We start from the raw sequence: 18,497 nt of genomic DNA on the forward strand, positions 1-18,497 counted from the left end.
TCTCGAGAAAGTTTGTATGGAATTTTCCTTGCTTACCTTTTTGACAAGCACCACATACACCTTCTACTTTAGTATTTATTTTGGGAGCGTATCTGACAAGTTCACTATTAATGAGCTTACCAAGAATTCCGTAGTTGATATGACCAAACCGTTCATGCCATAAATGGGTTGATTTTACCTTGGTCAGGTTACAATATAAATTAGACTGTATATCAAGAAGATAATAGTTATCCATACTTCTTCGTCCTCGAAAAATTATTTTTCCAGACTTATCTTCAATATCACAACCTCTCATATGGAAGATAACTTTATGACCTTTATCACAAATTTGACTTACTGAAAGAAGATTGGTTTCATTCCTTTGACATAAACTACATCATGAATTTCAGGAATACCTAGAAGTTTGGTAGTTCCCTTTTTGCTAATAAGACAACTACTCCCATCTCCGAAAGTCACAGAGCCTCCCTTGTAGTCTTCTGTCTTTGTGAACCAAGAAAGATCACCTGTCATATGTCTGCTACAACCACTATCAAGAAACCATTGAAAAGGAGAAGTAGTTTTGTGTGCAAAAGCTCCCATATATTGTTCAACAGGTTTTCTAGATTGTTTATCTTGGTATTTTGATTCTGAGTTAGGATGTCTTGTTAAGTTATTGAACAATCCCTTAACACGTTTAAACAGATTATTTACACAACAAATCTTCTGATTCAAACCATTCCATCCTTTTTGAAGAAAACCTTTGAACTTTTTCTTCTTATTTGGTTTCAACTGTCTAGATGTTAGTATTGAACATTTATGAGACTTGTTTTTATGAAGATATTCTATATCCCTGACAAGTCATCTATCAATCAAGATATTATTGATGTCTTCAGTATAAGACCAGTTTTAGTCAACATTTTCTTCTAACATCTTGACAAGTACCGAGTAATACTCTTCTGAATCTTCTAGATCATATTGAAGAGTATTTAAAATCTTTGAAACGTTAACCAAATAACCCATGGGGTTCAATTCTTATAGGTTGGATCACACCAAACACAGATTGTTAGATCTTTTCGTGTTTGCTTGCTCTGCTACCAATTGAAAAGACGAGGGTACCCAAATACACCACAATCTTTAATTTATCCACCTATAAGTCCTCTTACCGAAAGTGATTGTCTATGGACAAAGTCGAGACAATACTACAAGTCGGTACTCACACTTTGTGTGATTGTCTATAGATACGATATTGAGACAATACGACTAACAAAGTGTGATTACTTGATAATAGGTTCGGACTTAACCAAACTCTATAGGATCACTATCAAGTAAAAAGAAGGTAACTTTTGTGTCATTTACTTCTAATTATAATAAACAATTATAATTGCGAAAAGGAAAAGTAAATGACACAACAATATTTTGTTAACGAGGAAACCGCAAATGCAGAAAAACCCCGGGACCTAGTCCAGAATTGAATACTCTCAGAATTAAGCCGCTATATAAAATCTAAACCAACTTCATATAGTTGAGACCAATCAACTAACCCTAGTTCACTTAGTTTCCTCAGTATTCCTGTGCTTCCGACTTCGATGAGTGCACGTACTGGAACAATTCCTTTGGATCGTATTCCATACAGTAAAGGAATGACAAATTTGTTTGGTAACAACTATATTGATTATTTAATATAAAGATATCTCAAGTCATATGCAAAGGCTCTTCCGTTTAAGCTAATGAACTCCTTTGCCTGGTTAGATCAATCTATCCAACAACTACTGAAGTAGCAGAGTTTATATTTGCACTCAATCCAAATAAGTCTCAAAGAGATATATTGTGAATGTCGATCTCACGCAACTAATCAATAGAATAAATTTGATTCTAGTTGGATCCCAGCCGATCAAGGTATGTGCAACACAAACATATGAGAAACCAATAAGAAATCTTCTTTAATCTTCAATTAAACCTGCACAACCCCACTTGAATCTCTTGTGATCAATCACGCACAGAACGGAGTCTGTTAACATTGGATTTTCACAAGATGTCTTTAGATCTACAAACGGTTCTAAATATCCCGTCGATACTTCGATCTAGTTTGAGTGAATCTTATATCAGAAGAGAAGATTCTAAAGAATAAACAAACTAGGTGCAGTCAAAGTTTCAACAACCGTTAGTCAATCAAATCAATCGAAAACTAATAACACTGCAATTATCTTGTTTCCCACCAACGGTACTCGTAGAGCTTCTTGATCGCACATAAGTGTTTAAACGAGCGGTCGTAAGAGATTTCGCCTTATTAGGGTACTTTCCTCTACGATTAGACGGAACCACCAGAAACAACAAAAAGATGAAGTTTTTCTGGCTCTTAGGATAGTTTTCTAGAAATGCAAACTTAGGTATTTATAGACCAAGGATGTCTGGACACCAAGGAATTTCCAAAACCGAAAGTATTTTCTAGATATGCAATAAATTCCCATTCGGTTTTTCATAATCCCGGTAAATGCTTTATCCACTATTTTCCGAAATCTCTCAATAGAAAATCTTCAATTAGTAAATGCACATTACTAATTTTTATTCTCTAGAGATATGCATTTAATTGCTCGTAATTAAAGCATATAAAACTAATAACCTTTGTTAAAAGATTCTTAATTTATTTCGGAACAAGATCTCCTTAAGTACTAAGGAATATCTTTGAACAATAAAAGATGAGAGTTTTTATACGTGTTCAAAGAATGTTGACATCTCTTCTTTGTAAATCCCCTTTCATATTTTCAATCTTGGAATCGATTATACCACACTTCCAAACAAGTTTAGAATTGGTTTATCAGTATTCCAAGACAACTATGTGATTGATCAAATATCAAATCACATTCATGGGTTCAATCGTTTCTACCAATCACAGGTATCGGTTATACCCTAATATAGAACACTTGTGATAGGCCACGTAAGTTACCAGAACCGGTTACATCAGTTACCAGGATCGGTTATGTCAATTACCAGGAACAGTTACCATATACACATGGTATTGCTTGTGACCGGTCACACCAGTCACCAGGATCAATTACACCAATTACCAGGATCGGTTACACCAATTACAGGATCGATTACATAACTTCTCTGTGATCGGTCACACAAATTACTAGGATCGGTCATACAAATTACAAATATCGATCATACCATCTCATGTGATTACTTAGGACCGGTTACACTAATTAATCAAAAGTTGGCATACCAAAATAAAAAATCAGGCATTGTGATTAGTTGTACCAAGATACATAACAAATGTATGATCGGTTCAATCATCTCACACATATTAGTAATCCAAAAAATTTCTATGAATAGTCGTATCAATAAGCCTAGTGATTTCCCTTTCGATTCTTAAACCAAGTTCATGAATGTACTTCCTTTAAATAAATGTAAAACATTGTTTCCGAAGATGAAATCTTCACCTTTACCCATACACATAATCATAACAACATTCATAAGATTATGTCGATGTCATATCTACGAATTTCAAAAGATAAGCATTATACTTCGTAGATTAATTCCCTAATATTATGATCATGTGATCATGTCTCACTACTAGAGTAATATATCCATACACAGCTTCAAGTAATGTTTTTAATATAGCACGACTTGAAAGATACATTAGGAATGAAACAGTTCAAGTCAATATTACTAACCTCAAGAGGAAGGATGATGTCGTCGTTGTAGGTCCTTACTTCTTCACGTTTTTCAGATCTTTGAGAAATACTTGTATGTCTCAACATTCCTAGACTTTATAGTCTAACCTAAACGAAGTTGTCTCTAGTACATAATCAAGCGACTCTTAGATGAGTTTTGACTCACTAAAATATGACAACCAAACTTGACATACCAACGCTTGGCGGGTTCAACCGAGCTATGCTCTAACAGAGATAGCTATTCTCGTCTTCCAAGAATGTTTCAATGATTAAAATGGTAGTTTTTAATAACCATTTATTGGATATAACACAGTATGCGTACTTGTACGCTAACTATTGCAAGTGTATTCCAAGTCCGGGAATTTAGTATGCACAACCGTATGCGTACTGATTCAAGAGTTGAAGTCCGGGAACTATTGTATGCATACCCGTATGCGTACTGATTTCAATTGAGTTCGGTCATGAACGTCAATATTCGTACATGTTTGCATACTGGCGAACATGACCAAGTCTGGGAACTTAGATATGCGTGCCCTTTTGGATACTTGAGTGGGTTAAGTTCTAAAATCAGTTAAGTATGTTTACATACTCATGAAAAATATATTTATATAATAAGGAATGCAATCTTTGCAAACTGTGGCTATAATGCTCATGAATTGATTCGATTGAATCAAAACGGATTTTGCTTCAATTGTGTCTTGTATACTTCTATGAGAATATAAATAATTGAAAAACTCTATAACTAGTTTCATTTGAGTCATTTTAACTAGTTGTGATTAAGAGGAACAAGTTTGATATGAAATTTTTCATATGGCTAACTTCGGTTAACTATTGTTGAGACAACTAAGTGTACACGTTTAGGTACGGTTACCTATATCAAAATGAAGGTACATTTCATTTTGTGTAACAAGCTAAGACAATCTAACGGTTGAAAAATACTATCTTGAATCTAATCAGGTTTTCATCTAACGGTAAATACTGAATGCTTTGTTACCAAGGTAACATTGATCGCAAACCCTTGTTTGAAGACTATATAAGGGAGACATCTAGCAACTGGGAAACCTAATCCCCACACCTTATGTGTGATACTAGTTGCGACTAGAGTCAATTCTCCTTTAACCTAGGTTTTTCCTAAAACCATTATAGGTTAACGACTTAAAGACTTCATTGGGATTTTGAAGACAGACCCAGCTATTTTCTTTGCAGTTGCGTGTTCTGATCTTACTTTGTTCTATAGTATTGAGTACTATCTTCTCTAAGATTTGCTCGAGATTTATCCCCGATAGGTAAGATATAAAAAGTAATCACAAAGCTCATCGTCTCATTCTTTGTGATTCCACAATATCTTGTTCCGCTACCATACAATTAAGTTATTGTGAGGTGATTGATATTACTACGATGTTCTTCGGGAATATAAGTATGGTGTATCAAGTGGTTCCTGTTCACCTTGATTTATCAAAAGACGGAACAAAAACTCGTAGGTATTTCTGTGGGAGACAGATTTATCTATCAGAATAGACTTTTCTGTGTGAAACAGATTTGTTTATTAACTCTTGGGTCGTAACAACTCTTAGTTGTGGGTGAGATCAGCTAAGGGAATCAAGTGCATAGAGTCCTGCTAGGATTCGGAGGCGTAAGGAACGCGACTGCACCTTAATCAGTGTGATATTGGTTAGGACACAACTACATTCCAGTACGAAGTTAACTTGAAGTAGGCTAGAGTCTGTAGTCGCTTAATATAGTTTGGTGTTCAAATATGGACTAGGTCCCGTGGTTTTTCTGCATTTGCGGTTTCCTCGCTAATAAAACTTCTAGTGTCTGTGTTTTTCTTCCGCAATATATTTTCTATGTAATTGAAATATCACAGGTTGTGTGTAGTTCAATTAATTGGTAAATCCAACCTTTGGTTCTTGATTGAAATTGATTGACACTTGAACATTGGTCTTTGGTACCGTTCAAGATGTTTCTCATAATACTCAGGCTCGCGTATTTCTATATGTTTGATTTGCTGATTACATTGAGAAACAAAGATACAACTCTTGGATATATTTTCATTGATTGAGTCTGACTGTCTAGTTGATTCTCTTGGAATATATTGAAGTTTGTCCATACAGATTTCCGAAACGAAATATTGGGTGTGGTTGTTAGACCCCCGCTTTTTCAATTTGTGTCAGATCAGGCAAACACGTTTAAGACCTCATAAATATGTGTTGGTAGCTATCTGACTCTATGGACATATACGCTATCTCTATAAACGTACCACCAGTCTTCGATGGATTGAATTACTTATGGTGGAAAATTATTATGCGTGTCTTTCTTCAAGCACGTGATTTTTGATCATGGGTTCATGTTCTTAATGGATATGATCCTCTGGTAGTTACAGAAGGAGATGTAACTGTTCCAAAGGATATTGGTGCATATGATCTTGCCGAGATTTTCGACGGAAAGAAAAATTCTGACGGATTAAATGCTATCATCCATTCCATTACCCCATATCTTCAGCACCATGTGACTAGGTGAACCAAGTCTAAAGAAGCCTGAGATATCTTAGGAACTGTATTTGAAGGAAATTCGTCTGAGAAAGAAGATAGACTTCAAAACCTAAATTCTGATTGGGAAAACCTTCGTATGTATGATGAAGATTCATTTGATGAGTTTAATTTGTCTACTGAAATTTCTATTTCACATGTTTCAGGTACCTCAATTTGTTTAGCAAGATGCTCAGCTATGGTGTCTGAATTGTCCTCCGTATTGACATGTTTTTATTGTACTTTTAAAGGTCATGAACTCTCTAAATGTTACAAGTACAAACATAAAATAAGATATGTCAATAAACTTCAACGGAGAGCAAATCGATTAGCAAACAAGCTCAAACTTGTTCAGAAGTCTAATTCATCTGAGGTAAGTAAACTCAATTCTTCTCCGAAAAAGTTAATATCTAAAGAAATGATTAGACTTCTCCAGAAAATAACAAGGTCTAAACATTCTGTAAGAAAGGGTATTAAGAATTCCGTACAAGAATTGAATGGAGGACAAATTATTGTTCACCCCAACACGGCTTGACCGTGTTGAAGGTGCATCTTGTCTCATGTGCCTGGTCAAAGAGACTAGAGTTGAGCATAAATCAGGCTTTAAGAAAAGAAATTTCTATTTGTTTTATTTTCTTATGGTTTTTTGGAATTCTGTTGATCTTTTCATATCATAAATTGGTATCGAAAAGGATTTCCCCTTTTGATTATTGAAAGAGGGTTAAATTCGGAAATTCAGACTTTTTTAGGAATGTAAATTGGTCATACGTGAATCCTTTTACTTGTATAAAGGTTCCCTAAACCTACATTCCTTTCCCTTCCTTGAAAACTCTTTTTATCACAAGATTGCTTGTAGAGTATGTTTTGTGTATTCTGACGATCCCATATTTGGAATGGAGACTCCAAGTATCATGTCTGCTGATGGAAAAGATGTTAATATGATTTTTAAGCCATCAATCATGAAGGAAAAAGATAAATCTCATTTCTCTACAACTTTAAACAGAAAAAGGAAGAATATGAAGAAACCAAGGCTATTCCCTCTAATATTCAAAAGTTTTCTGGTGTTCTTGAAGAGTTGAAGGAAACAAGGAAGGAGATTCAACAAATAAAGGCTATTGTTATAAGAACTCTTGAAATTCAGAAGGCCCTGGTTCGGCATCAGTCAAGAAGGTTTGTTGCAATTGTCTCCTTTCTTCATGAACCTTATGTTCCAATGGATGTTGACGACAAGGAGTTCGGAGACGATAAAGAATTTTTCAGAGGTCTTAATATCTAAGAAACTTCTTATGAGAATTTATTCTTGTGTTTTAAGAAGGATAACTAGGATTTGGAATAACATATTTTGTGATTACACATAGCTATTGCCAACGATTTCATCTTGCAATGATTTTAGATTTATTTATTTAAATTCTAAAGTTTATTTGGAAGATGATGTTGCAATATTAATCTTTATTGGTTTTATATATTGCAAATAATGTTATTGGATATGTGTGTTTACGTCCGTGAATTATGATTGTCCCATATTTGTCAAAAGTTAAGTCAATTGTGTCATTATGCAAATGTTGATGAAAAAAAGAATGAACTTTTGATGTCAAAGATCAAGTCTATGGTATCATTATGCAAAAATTGATGAAAAATAGAATGAATCTTTGAATATTCCGCAGTATTGATCTTTCCCTGATCCACTTCTATGTGAAAGTACTGCACGGCTCCGTAAGTTTTCTTATGTTGAGCATTTCCGATTAAATTAATCATTGAGGTTCCTTTGTGGTTAATTTAATTGAGTTTTCTGGATACAAATTCATGTTTCATGTGATTTGTTAATGTCCAGAGAAATCCTTCTGTTCTTGCAAAAATAAGGTCGCTCTTGTTGTTCTTTCGGTAATAACATTTTATGGAGGAGAGTTCTTAATTGAACTTGTACTTAATTGCCAAATCTTTGTGGGGAGTGCGGTTATGGAATATTGTAGGATTTATCTTGTATCTTTATAAACTCCTTGATGAATACACTAAGTTTCGACTATGTAAATCATCGAAACAAATTTGATATGTTATCTTTTAGTCATAAAGTATCTCTATGAGAATTTCATTATGATCCCACTAGTTTTCGTACCTTTGCCAATTTATATTGACAAAAAGGGGAAGAATTTTTTTTTAGTTCACACTACATATACATATGGTTTACATATCATTATGTAAGGGGGAGTGGTTTTCATTGTGAGATGAAGTATTGACTAAGGGGGAGTGATATGTATCACCGTAGTATTATTGTCAAAGTTGTGATACAATTGAACTTTGATGCTGCGTAATAATACTATGAAACTGTATAACAATAATTGAACATAATTGTTTTCTTATTGTTATGGCTACGTATCTTCAAAAACTATGATGTTGAGTTGAACACGTTCATAATCACTAGAGTTCTTGGAAGTGATGAAGATTTCGAGTAATGTTGAAGAACCAAGGAAATCAAGCATTTGGATGAGCAACTACAAAGTTTATTTATTTTTTAATCCATATATATTGATAATTTTGTCACTAAAATTTACAAAGGGGGGTCGAACTCGTAAACGTTGTTATCTCAAGCTTGTTTGTCAAGTTTAGTTATCAAAACTATAAGTCTTGATTTCTAGTCTACTTATAGATATGTCTCGAATTAGGATAGAATGTGTAGTTGATCTTTAGACTTCACGACGTTCATCGATTAAAGACAAAGAACTACTAATGGGATCTTGTGGAACTTCATCAACAAAAAGTATGTGGAGACTTGAACTCATCTATCACTCAGAATTCTATTTCTATTCTCTCTTATTGATACAAAAGTCGTATAGCTATATAGACTTTACATTACACACATTTGATATTTCGAGTTGAGTTTAACTCGCTTATATATCTCTCGAAATATGTGTTAGTAAGCTTTTGATTTAACCAAGTTCATCTTTTATTCTTGACGAAAGTCAAAAGATGATCATGTGAAAATCGCCTGGTAACATCTTACATGATTTGTGTGAGACAGTCATTTGATATAGACTCAGAATGTTTCGTATTGATCATTTCATCACTTAAAAATTTCTTTGAAGCTAATAGTTTGTGTGAGACGGATATTCTCGTCTTCCGTGAATGTTTCAATGATTAAAATGGGAGTTTAGAACAATTAACCATTGATTGGATATAGCACAATATGCGTACCTGTATGCTAACTATTGCAAGTGTATTCCAAGTCCGGCAATTTAGTATGCATACCCGTATGCATACTGATTTAACATTTGAAGTCTGGGATAATATGCATACCCGTATGTGTACTGATTTCAACTAAGTTCGGTCATGAACGACAGTATGCATACCCATTTGCATACTGGCGAACAAGACCAAGTCCGAGAACTTAGGTATGCGTACCCGTTTGCATACTTGAGTGGGTTTAGTTCTAAAATCGGTCAAATATGTTTACATACTCATGAACAAATACATTTATATAATTAGGAATGCAATCTTTGCAAACCGTGGATATAATGTTCATGAATTGATTCAAGTGAATCAAAACCGATTTTGCTTCAATTGTGTCTTGTATACTTCTACGAGAATATAAATAATTGAACAACTCTATAACTAGTTTCATTTGAGTCATTTGAACTAGTTGAGATTAAGATGAACAAGGTTGATATGAAAGTGTTCATATGTGTTGATGGTGGATTTTCGACAAAGGCTAAAATCATAAAATCATGATACTGCATGTTTCTGACCCGACTTTAGGAATGTATGTGATAATTCATATTTTATGACCCATGAACCATTTCACGATCTCTGACTGAGCGAACTTTCCTCTCAGAACTATGATGAATATGTTTCTCTAAAAGCCTCTCAGCTGAGCTTTCGATGCTTCACACATTTCATCATCACCTCTACATAGAATCAAAATGACCGGGCGGCTCCTAGACATATTGCATGCTAGTATAGAGCCTAACGCCTTCAGGACGTCACGCTGCTCGTTGTTCCCTGACTACATAGAGAGTGATTGGGCGGCTCCTAGACATATTTCATGCTAGTATAAAGCCTAACGCCTTCAGGACGTCACGTTATTCGTTGTTCCCTGACTATACACCCCCCTTAGAACGAGTATGATGCTTCAATTATCTCATATCTTGATCTGTAAATAGGTTAATTCTAGCGTGTCATTCATCAATTAAATTCCTAGAAGATAATCTATTTATCTCACTACTCTCTTTCATGGCTGATCCTCAGCTGGATTCCATGGATTAGTAATAGATAATCATTTTATTTATTATTGTGTTTTGTGGTTGATTCTCGGCTGAATTCCATGAATTAGTAATGAATATTCACTGATCGGGCGTCTGGGCCACCACCGAGTAAGCCCCGAAAAAATGGTGCGAGTATACTTAGAAAATAATGCACAAACGAGCACTCGAACGTACGAATGGGCATTCAAAAATATGGACGAACGAGGAAACCTATGGAAAATAGGGGAGACAAATAATATTAATAAAATAATAAGAGAGGTGCCTAGGGGACCGGGTCCACCGGCCAGCCGGTCTTCCCCACGCCTCTCCCGTTATTTTATTATTTTTCTAATCTCATGAAAACTCCTTCATTCGAGCAAATTTCCTTGTTTGTGCAAAACTCTTAGTTTCTCCATATTTTCTTTCAAGCGATGAAAAAATAATAATATATAGGGAAAGGAGTCACATGACAGGGACACCTAGCCGGCCGGCCATGCCCTAGCCGTAGCCGGTCTCACACCCTATTATCCCATATTTTCTTATTATTATCATTTCCTTCATCTCATGAAACTCCTTCGTTTGAGCAAAAACCCTAGTTTTGCATATTTTCTCAAATATTTCCCAAACCATCAAAAGGCCAAAAAGTAAAATGGTCACATGACCGACTAGGAAACTCACGGAAAATATTAAAATACTATTATTTTAATATTCTCAAAATATTGGTCACGCGAGCAAAGTTCTACTTGCTCATTCGAGCGAAATCGAGAGTTTCGGTCAAGATCAAACTCTTTTGAAAATACAAAATATTGCTCAAACGCGCATCAAAAAATACCAAAATTCCCAAGACTGAGACACGAACAATATGGTGACACGGACATTCCACCTTGAGCGACCAAGTTTCACAATTTTGAACTAATTAGCGTTCAACAGTTCATATAGGGTTCAAACTCTTTCCAACCAATTTGGAATTTTCTCAATCGACCACCAGTTATTCTCATGACCACCAAGGGCCGGTTTCACACCTCTTGTCCGGTCCCTCATCTCTCCATAATTAGGTTTTATTACCTAACGCTCAGACGAGCACTATTCTAATAAATGATTAAACCAACATTTTAATCATCCTTTCACCAACTGGTCAACAAAAAAATTTGGACATGCTCACTCGAGCACCTGGATGCTACATGGTCGAACATCATCCCGTGTAGTCGGTCCCTTCTTCACTCAGTGATTAATTTTCTGGTAAATCATCAATTGATCAGCAATCGATCAAATTTAGGGTTTCAAACTGAATGCTCTGCAAATCCTAATTCTGAGCAAGTCTAAACACTAATAATTTTATGATTGATCCAGCAATCAACATCTTAATTAATTATACAATATTCGGTCCAGCTACCAATATTTTAATTAATATTTTATTTGGTCATGCTACCAATAATTCATCGAACGAGCAATACTTGCTCAGACGAGAAATACTGATTCAACTATCAATATTCTGTAATTTATTAAATGAGCAATATTTGCTCAGGCGGGGAATATTGATTCAATTATCAATATTCAGTAATTTTACTCAGACGAGCAATATTTGCTCAAAATATTAATATTTATTCAACTATCAGTATTCAACAATTCATCATACGAGTAATATTTGCTCAGACTATCAATATTCATCATGTTGATCCTATTATCAACATTTATTCCAGAACTATACGTCCCAGCAGACATGTTCAATCCATGAATCATAGAGCATTCGGCAACCATGCTCGACTGAACAATACTTAGACTCATCGTATAATCAAGTCAACAATTGACTAATTAAATACATGTCTGCCCTGCTGACTCCACAAATCATGAGACATCAATCATGTCACATGAAGGGATATTAATTAGGGTTTTGTTCTGGTGGCCTACGGCACGTGTGTTCATCCACGATGAGAAATGTGAGTAAGTCGTGCAAGCAGTTGAGGGAGTTAGAAAAGTAGTGGGTGGACAATCAACCAAGTCTCTGCACGACATGGAACTGGTTTAACCACGATTTCCACTTTCCCACTCTTTCACTCGAGCAACCGTCACACTTACTGGGGATAAATGTGTCTACATTCTTGTAATATAATTAAGTCTCTGAATCCAGGATTGAAACAAGACAGACAACATCTATCGTCTAACCAATAATCATCGTGTGAGCAAGAATCTCTCAATTAAGCAGAATTCAAACTTATTAGTTCATTTGAAGAAACCTACAACACATTCACAATCTTTGATCGCCATTGATCTCACACACTACTCAGCTTCCCTCCTACAGATCAACCCCCTTCCTTCTTTGTGACCGAATTGACTCTGGAACGACCATTTTTTGGTTTAGGCTGGAGTCCTACAGATTGTTCTCTCCAAATCAAAGTACTCCCGTGCAGTGCATTTGTTTGAGGTTAGGAAGTTTGCTCGGTTGAGGAGTCTCCGTTCGCATGGTCGTTTCTCCACTTCCTGTAAAACCAGCAAATCGTCTTTCCCCATAAAAAATATGTCTAACTTCGGTTAATTATTGTTGAGCAAACTAAGTGTACACGTTTAGGTACGGTTACCTATATCTAAATGAAGGTACATTTCATTTGTTTGTAACAAGCTAAAACAATCTAACGGTTGAAATATATTAGCTTGAATCTAATCAGGTTTCATCTAACAATGAATATTGAATACTTTGTTATCAAGGTAACATTAATTGCAAACCCTGATTTGAAGACTATATAATGGAGAACTCTAGCAACATGGAAACCTAATCCACACACCTCCTGCGTATTACTAGTTGCGACTAGAGTCGATTCTCCTTTAACCTAGATTTTTCCTAAAACCATTATAGGTTAATGACTTAAAGACTTCATCGGGATTCTGAATCCAGACCCAATTATTTTCTATGTAGTTGTGTGTTCTGATCTTACTTTTTTCTATCGTATTGAGTATTATCTTCTTTAAGATGTGCTCGAGATTTATCTCCGACAGGTAAGATATAAAAAGTAATCACAAAGCTCTTCATCTCATTCATTGTGATTCCACAATATCTTGTTCCGCTACCACACGTTTAAGTTATTGTGAGGTGATTGATATTACTTGGCTGTTCTTCGGGAATATAAGTCTGGTCTATCAATTGGTTCCTATTCACCTTGATTTATCAAAAGACGGAACAAAAACTTCGTAAGTAGTTCTGTGAGAGACAGATTTATCTATTCAATACACTTTTATGTGTGAGACATATTTGTTTCAAGTCTTCGACTTTGGGTCGTAGAAACTCTTAATTGTGGGTGAAATCAGCTAAGGGAATCAAGTGCGTAGGGTCCTGCTGGGATTCATATGCGTAAGGAACGCGACTGTACCTTAATCAGTGTGAGATTGGTTAGGTCTCAACTACATTCCACTTCGAAGTTAACTTGTAGTAGGCTAGAGTCTGTAGCGGCTTAATACAGTGTGGTGTTCAAATCTGGACTAGGTCCCGGGGTATTTTTGCATTTGCGGTTTCCTCGCTAACATACCTTCTGGTGTCTGTGTTATTTCTTTTCCGCATTATATTTTCTATATATTGAAATATCATAGGTTGTGCGTAGTTCAATCAATTGGTAAATCCAACCTTTTGTTGTTGATTGAAATTGATTGACACTTTAACATTGGTCTTTGGTACCGTTCAAGTTGTTTCTCATAATAATCAGGCTCGCGGATTTCTATCTGTTTAATTTGTTGATTACATTGAGAAACTTAGATTCAACACTTGGATATATTGATTGAGTCTGACTGTCTAGTTGATTCTCTTGGAATTATACTGAATTTTGTCCATACAGATTGCCGAAACAAAATATTGGGTGTGGTTGTTAGACCCCCGCTTTTTCACCTAGTTTCATTATTTATTAATGCGGAGCCTGCTGAGTACCTATTTTATATTGTGTTCTCAGCTGAACTCTTAATACTCCCATGACATGACGATTAACGGTTGACTCTTATCTAAGTAGCATGAATCTCCTGAAGTGTCTGATTTAAGGTATGCATGAATGTAGCTGATTAGAAGCGTGCAGGATGTGTCAATGGGACTAGCGCCACGCTACTAGTAAGAGTGAAAAAATTAGTAATTTTGTGTTAATATACAAAATTTACTTAAAATTGATTAATTTTGTGTCAATACACAAATTCATTTTTTTGACTTAATTTTGTGTCGACTCGCAAAATTGGATTTTTGCCCTAAAAACAGAGCATGCATGATATCTTGATCCCTATTGTTCGAGATTAAACCTAGGAAAGCTATGAAACTAGCCCATCATAGAGCCAGTAGGAGTAAAACTCTAATAAAAGTGGAAAAATAAATAAAAGGGGAAACCGTGACTGATTGGGTCAGTCATGGATAAGGCATGGCCACGCCACTTGTTCGGCCGTTTTTCCCTAGCTCACTCCCCCCATGGCCGACTGGCCTTGCTCTGTGTTATCCCACGCGCGCTCCTCTTCCCAATAGACCAATCAGATCGAAAACAGATCTTGGTCGCCCAAGTCCATCGCAAATTGATCACGACCACACAGCTTGGACGACTCAATTAGCTAACCCTAACGCTTGCAAGCTCGGAAAATAAGGTTCTGTTATGATGACCGGCCACCCATCTATTGCCTCGACCAATCACCAAGTTCCTAGCCTACCTGCTCCGCTCCAAATTGTTGGCCAAAGTAGGCTAGTCGAGCTGCTACTTGTATATAAGAAATTAAATCTAGACCATCCAAGTTAGTCATAGAATGATCACGACCACACGACTTGGCCTGTCAATTTAACAAGCTTGGCCATCTCCTGGCATGACCAAGCAAGCTCCATCATAGCTACCTATGGGCCCTCTACTATTTCAGCCAATCAGGTCGCTCCTAGTCTACCTGCTTTGCGCCGAATCATCGCCGAAAGTAGGCTAGTCGCGCTTCCCGTATGGGTCTTAATTAGGTTGAATTATGACCACAAACTTCCGAAAATCATCTCAACCATCCAACTTGGCTAGCTGATTTGACCAGCTTAGATTTGATTTGGGTCGACCAATGAGGTGCCGTGAGTGCTACAACTTTTTTGTGTTGGCCTTGGCTGGCGAACTAATTATTATGCGGAAGTGTGTGCGATTATTTATGGTGTGATGCTAGCAAAGAGGTGGAATGTTAAAAATATTTGCATTCAGTCAGACTCGATGAGTTGCATTCAAGCTTTCCAAAAGGGTGAGCTGCCATGGCAGCTAATGCAGAAGTGGAGAATGGCGAAGACTTTTTACAATAGCATCTGCTATATTCATAGTTATAGGGAAGTTAATTTTACAGCTGATGCTTTGTCCAAGCAAGCATGTTTGCTGGCTGAAGATATTTTTGAGTTTTATGAGGGTAGGCCAGGTTTTATTCTATCTGTAGAATGTCCTGGAGAGGTTTATTTTCGTTTCAAATAGGCTAAACAAGTGGATGGCCTCACGTTTAGCCGCTTAGTAGGCCTATTCCCTGTACAGTTTTCACTTTTTTACTTAATTTTATTGACCGAGTAAAAAAATAGTGCTACCGGTCATCCCTCTCCTAGATTGAACAATCACCTCATCCCCAACCTGCTTGTGCGGCTCCCGGAAGTTGATCAAAGAAGGGTGGTCACGCCACCTTTTTAACCTTAAAATCCGCGACTAATTCAAGCAGGATCTATACAACGATGCATCACATGCATCGAATATTTTGAGCTGCTTGCTTGAAAATGATGCCTCACATGCGTCGTTTACAAAAGATATTTTATGAATATCGATCTCATGATAATTTAATAATCTAATTATTTATTTAATATAAAAGCACCATATGCTATTTTTTGAGTACTAACTCACGTCAATCATTCATACGACTTCACTTGTCACTTATGGCCACCTGCTGCCTAGCTTGCACGTGATTCGTTGAAATATTTAGGTCTTACAAATAAGACCTACTCAACAACTACCATGCAGGACTTGTTCCACTCCTCATGTGACTTGCTTCATATTTTTTTATAAATACTCGAGACATCAAACATGTCACCGAACTGGGGGATGTTCATCAGAGTATTGGTCTTGCGGTTTACAACATGTGGTATGCAATACACCCATTATGAAAAGTGGTGGAAGGAGTGGGTTGTTAATGAGTAACGCAGAAGTGGGTACATAACCGTCCAGTCTTACCTCCACAATAGGGCACGGTTTCTACCACCTTCACATGTCTCCACTACTTCACTATTCCACAAATCCCACTTCTTATGAGATCAAGGTGTTGGACTATGACTTAATATAAATAGATTTTCAATCTACTAAAACAACAAACACAAAAAATTCCAGAGAACACGGAGAACTTATAGCTTCCATTTTTACAAGCAAGTTCCATTTTCTGAGATAAGTCATAAATAGGCACATCTTACGGTGCCTGTCTCTCCGATCTCAACACCTTCTCTGCTTTCCTCCCTAAGATCAACCCTTCTCCTTCATTTTGTGACCGAAGCAAGATTGGAACGGCCATTTATTAGTTTAGGACAAAATTGTATAGATTAATCTCTCGAATCTAAAGTACTCTTATGCAGTACATTTGTTTAGGGTTTAGACTCGTTTCTCATCAACCTACCCACTTTTACTCTTTTCTCCAGAATCAGTTTTTGCCCTACTACAACCTAATATAGAGCTAAGTGTACAAAAATACTGTAGACATATCTGGTATAGACTATCAAAACCATGCAAAAACATATTATAACTGGTCATCTGGATATCCACTATGTTAGTCAAGCAACCTGTGAGTGGGCAGAGAAAGATTTTTCTTTTTTTTTAATACGAAAAATGGGTTGTATTGATGATTAAATAGCAAATTTATCTGCTTGAATACAGTTCTCAATTCCAGTAGGATATGAGTTGTTCCAATCTATTTTGACAAATAATTCTAGAGATAGTTTTGCAGCTACATGTGCTGCATTATTGACTGTTCTTTTAACATAAGAATATGACCAAAATTCAAATTGCCTAAGTAAATGAACACAATCTTCTATGATATTATTATGGATTCAGTGGACTGATCCTATGGTTCCATTGACAGCCATCACCACATTGTTACAGTCACCCTCAAATTGAACTTCCTTTAGCCCTACTTCTTTCGCCCACTTGATTGCTTCTAGCAACGCAAGTGCTTCAGCTTGTTCTGCATCTACTGCTGTTGTGGGGATGCATATAACTCCATGGCAGCTATCTGCAAAACCCCGCCAAATTAATCCCAATCCAATATTTCCTGTTTCTTTATAAAATGTTTCATCAAAATTGATCTTAAAAACTCCTTGGTCAGGAGCTTTCGAGGATAGTAATTCTGTATCAGTATTCTGACTTCTTGAGTGTTGAATTGGTCTGTGGATTAGCCATTCATTAAATTCCCTGTTAATCCTCCTTTTTGTTTCTTGGACATTGACCTGTACATTATCAAAAATTAAGGAGCATCTAACCTTCCAAATAATCCATAACGCAGTAGCAATTTTATCCACATTAACAACTTGACTAACAGAATTGTTTGTAGCAGATAGGAATTTGTTAATCAACCAATCATGTAGCATAATATTCTCCATGAAAGCAGCAAGAGTTGAGTCAGTTGCTCTCCATATCTCTTTTGTGACATTGCATTCACAAAAAAGATGTTGGAAAGTTTCCTTATCAGAAGGAAATCAAGTAAACAAAAAACGGATTTTCCTTGAGAAAAAAGAACGCACAAACAATCTAATCCAATCAAAAACGATACCTTTAAGTGTGTTTTCTGGGTAATTTCCATTAGTGAACCTCATATCCCATTGTTTGAAACCCGGATCAATAGTTAAAATGCCTTTATAAAAGAAATCCTCAAAAACCAACCTACGTATATATAAAACTAATTTGAGCATTTAGTTTTACTTATACTGCAAAAAATACCTAAAGGTCAATTTACATACAAAAAAATGGTTGACTTACTTGTATCATGTATGGCTCCACATTTTCCTGGGATCATTAACAATATGAACTTATGAGCCCCACTTCGTCAAGCATATGATAGAGAAAACATTGTTGGTCATAGTTGAGGTTGCTTGC

General features: G+C 36.1%; 1 protein-coding gene across 1 annotated transcript; it reads right to left on the reverse strand.

The window, feature by feature from the left end:
* Positions 1 to 17,455: 17,455 nt before the first annotated feature.
* Positions 17,456 to 18,004, reverse strand: LOC113333637. Its single transcript, XM_026580061.1, has one exon. It carries the CDS (start codon positions 18,002 to 18,004, stop codon positions 17,456 to 17,458), a length of 549 nt encoding a protein of 182 aa, XP_026435846.1.
* Between the last annotated feature and the right edge of the window lie 493 nt (positions 18,005 to 18,497).

Source organism: Papaver somniferum, unplaced genomic scaffold (genome assembly GCF_003573695.1).
Source record: "Papaver somniferum cultivar HN1 unplaced genomic scaffold, ASM357369v1 unplaced-scaffold_133, whole genome shotgun sequence".
Lineage (NCBI taxonomy): Eukaryota > Viridiplantae > Streptophyta > Magnoliopsida > Ranunculales > Papaveraceae > Papaver > Papaver somniferum.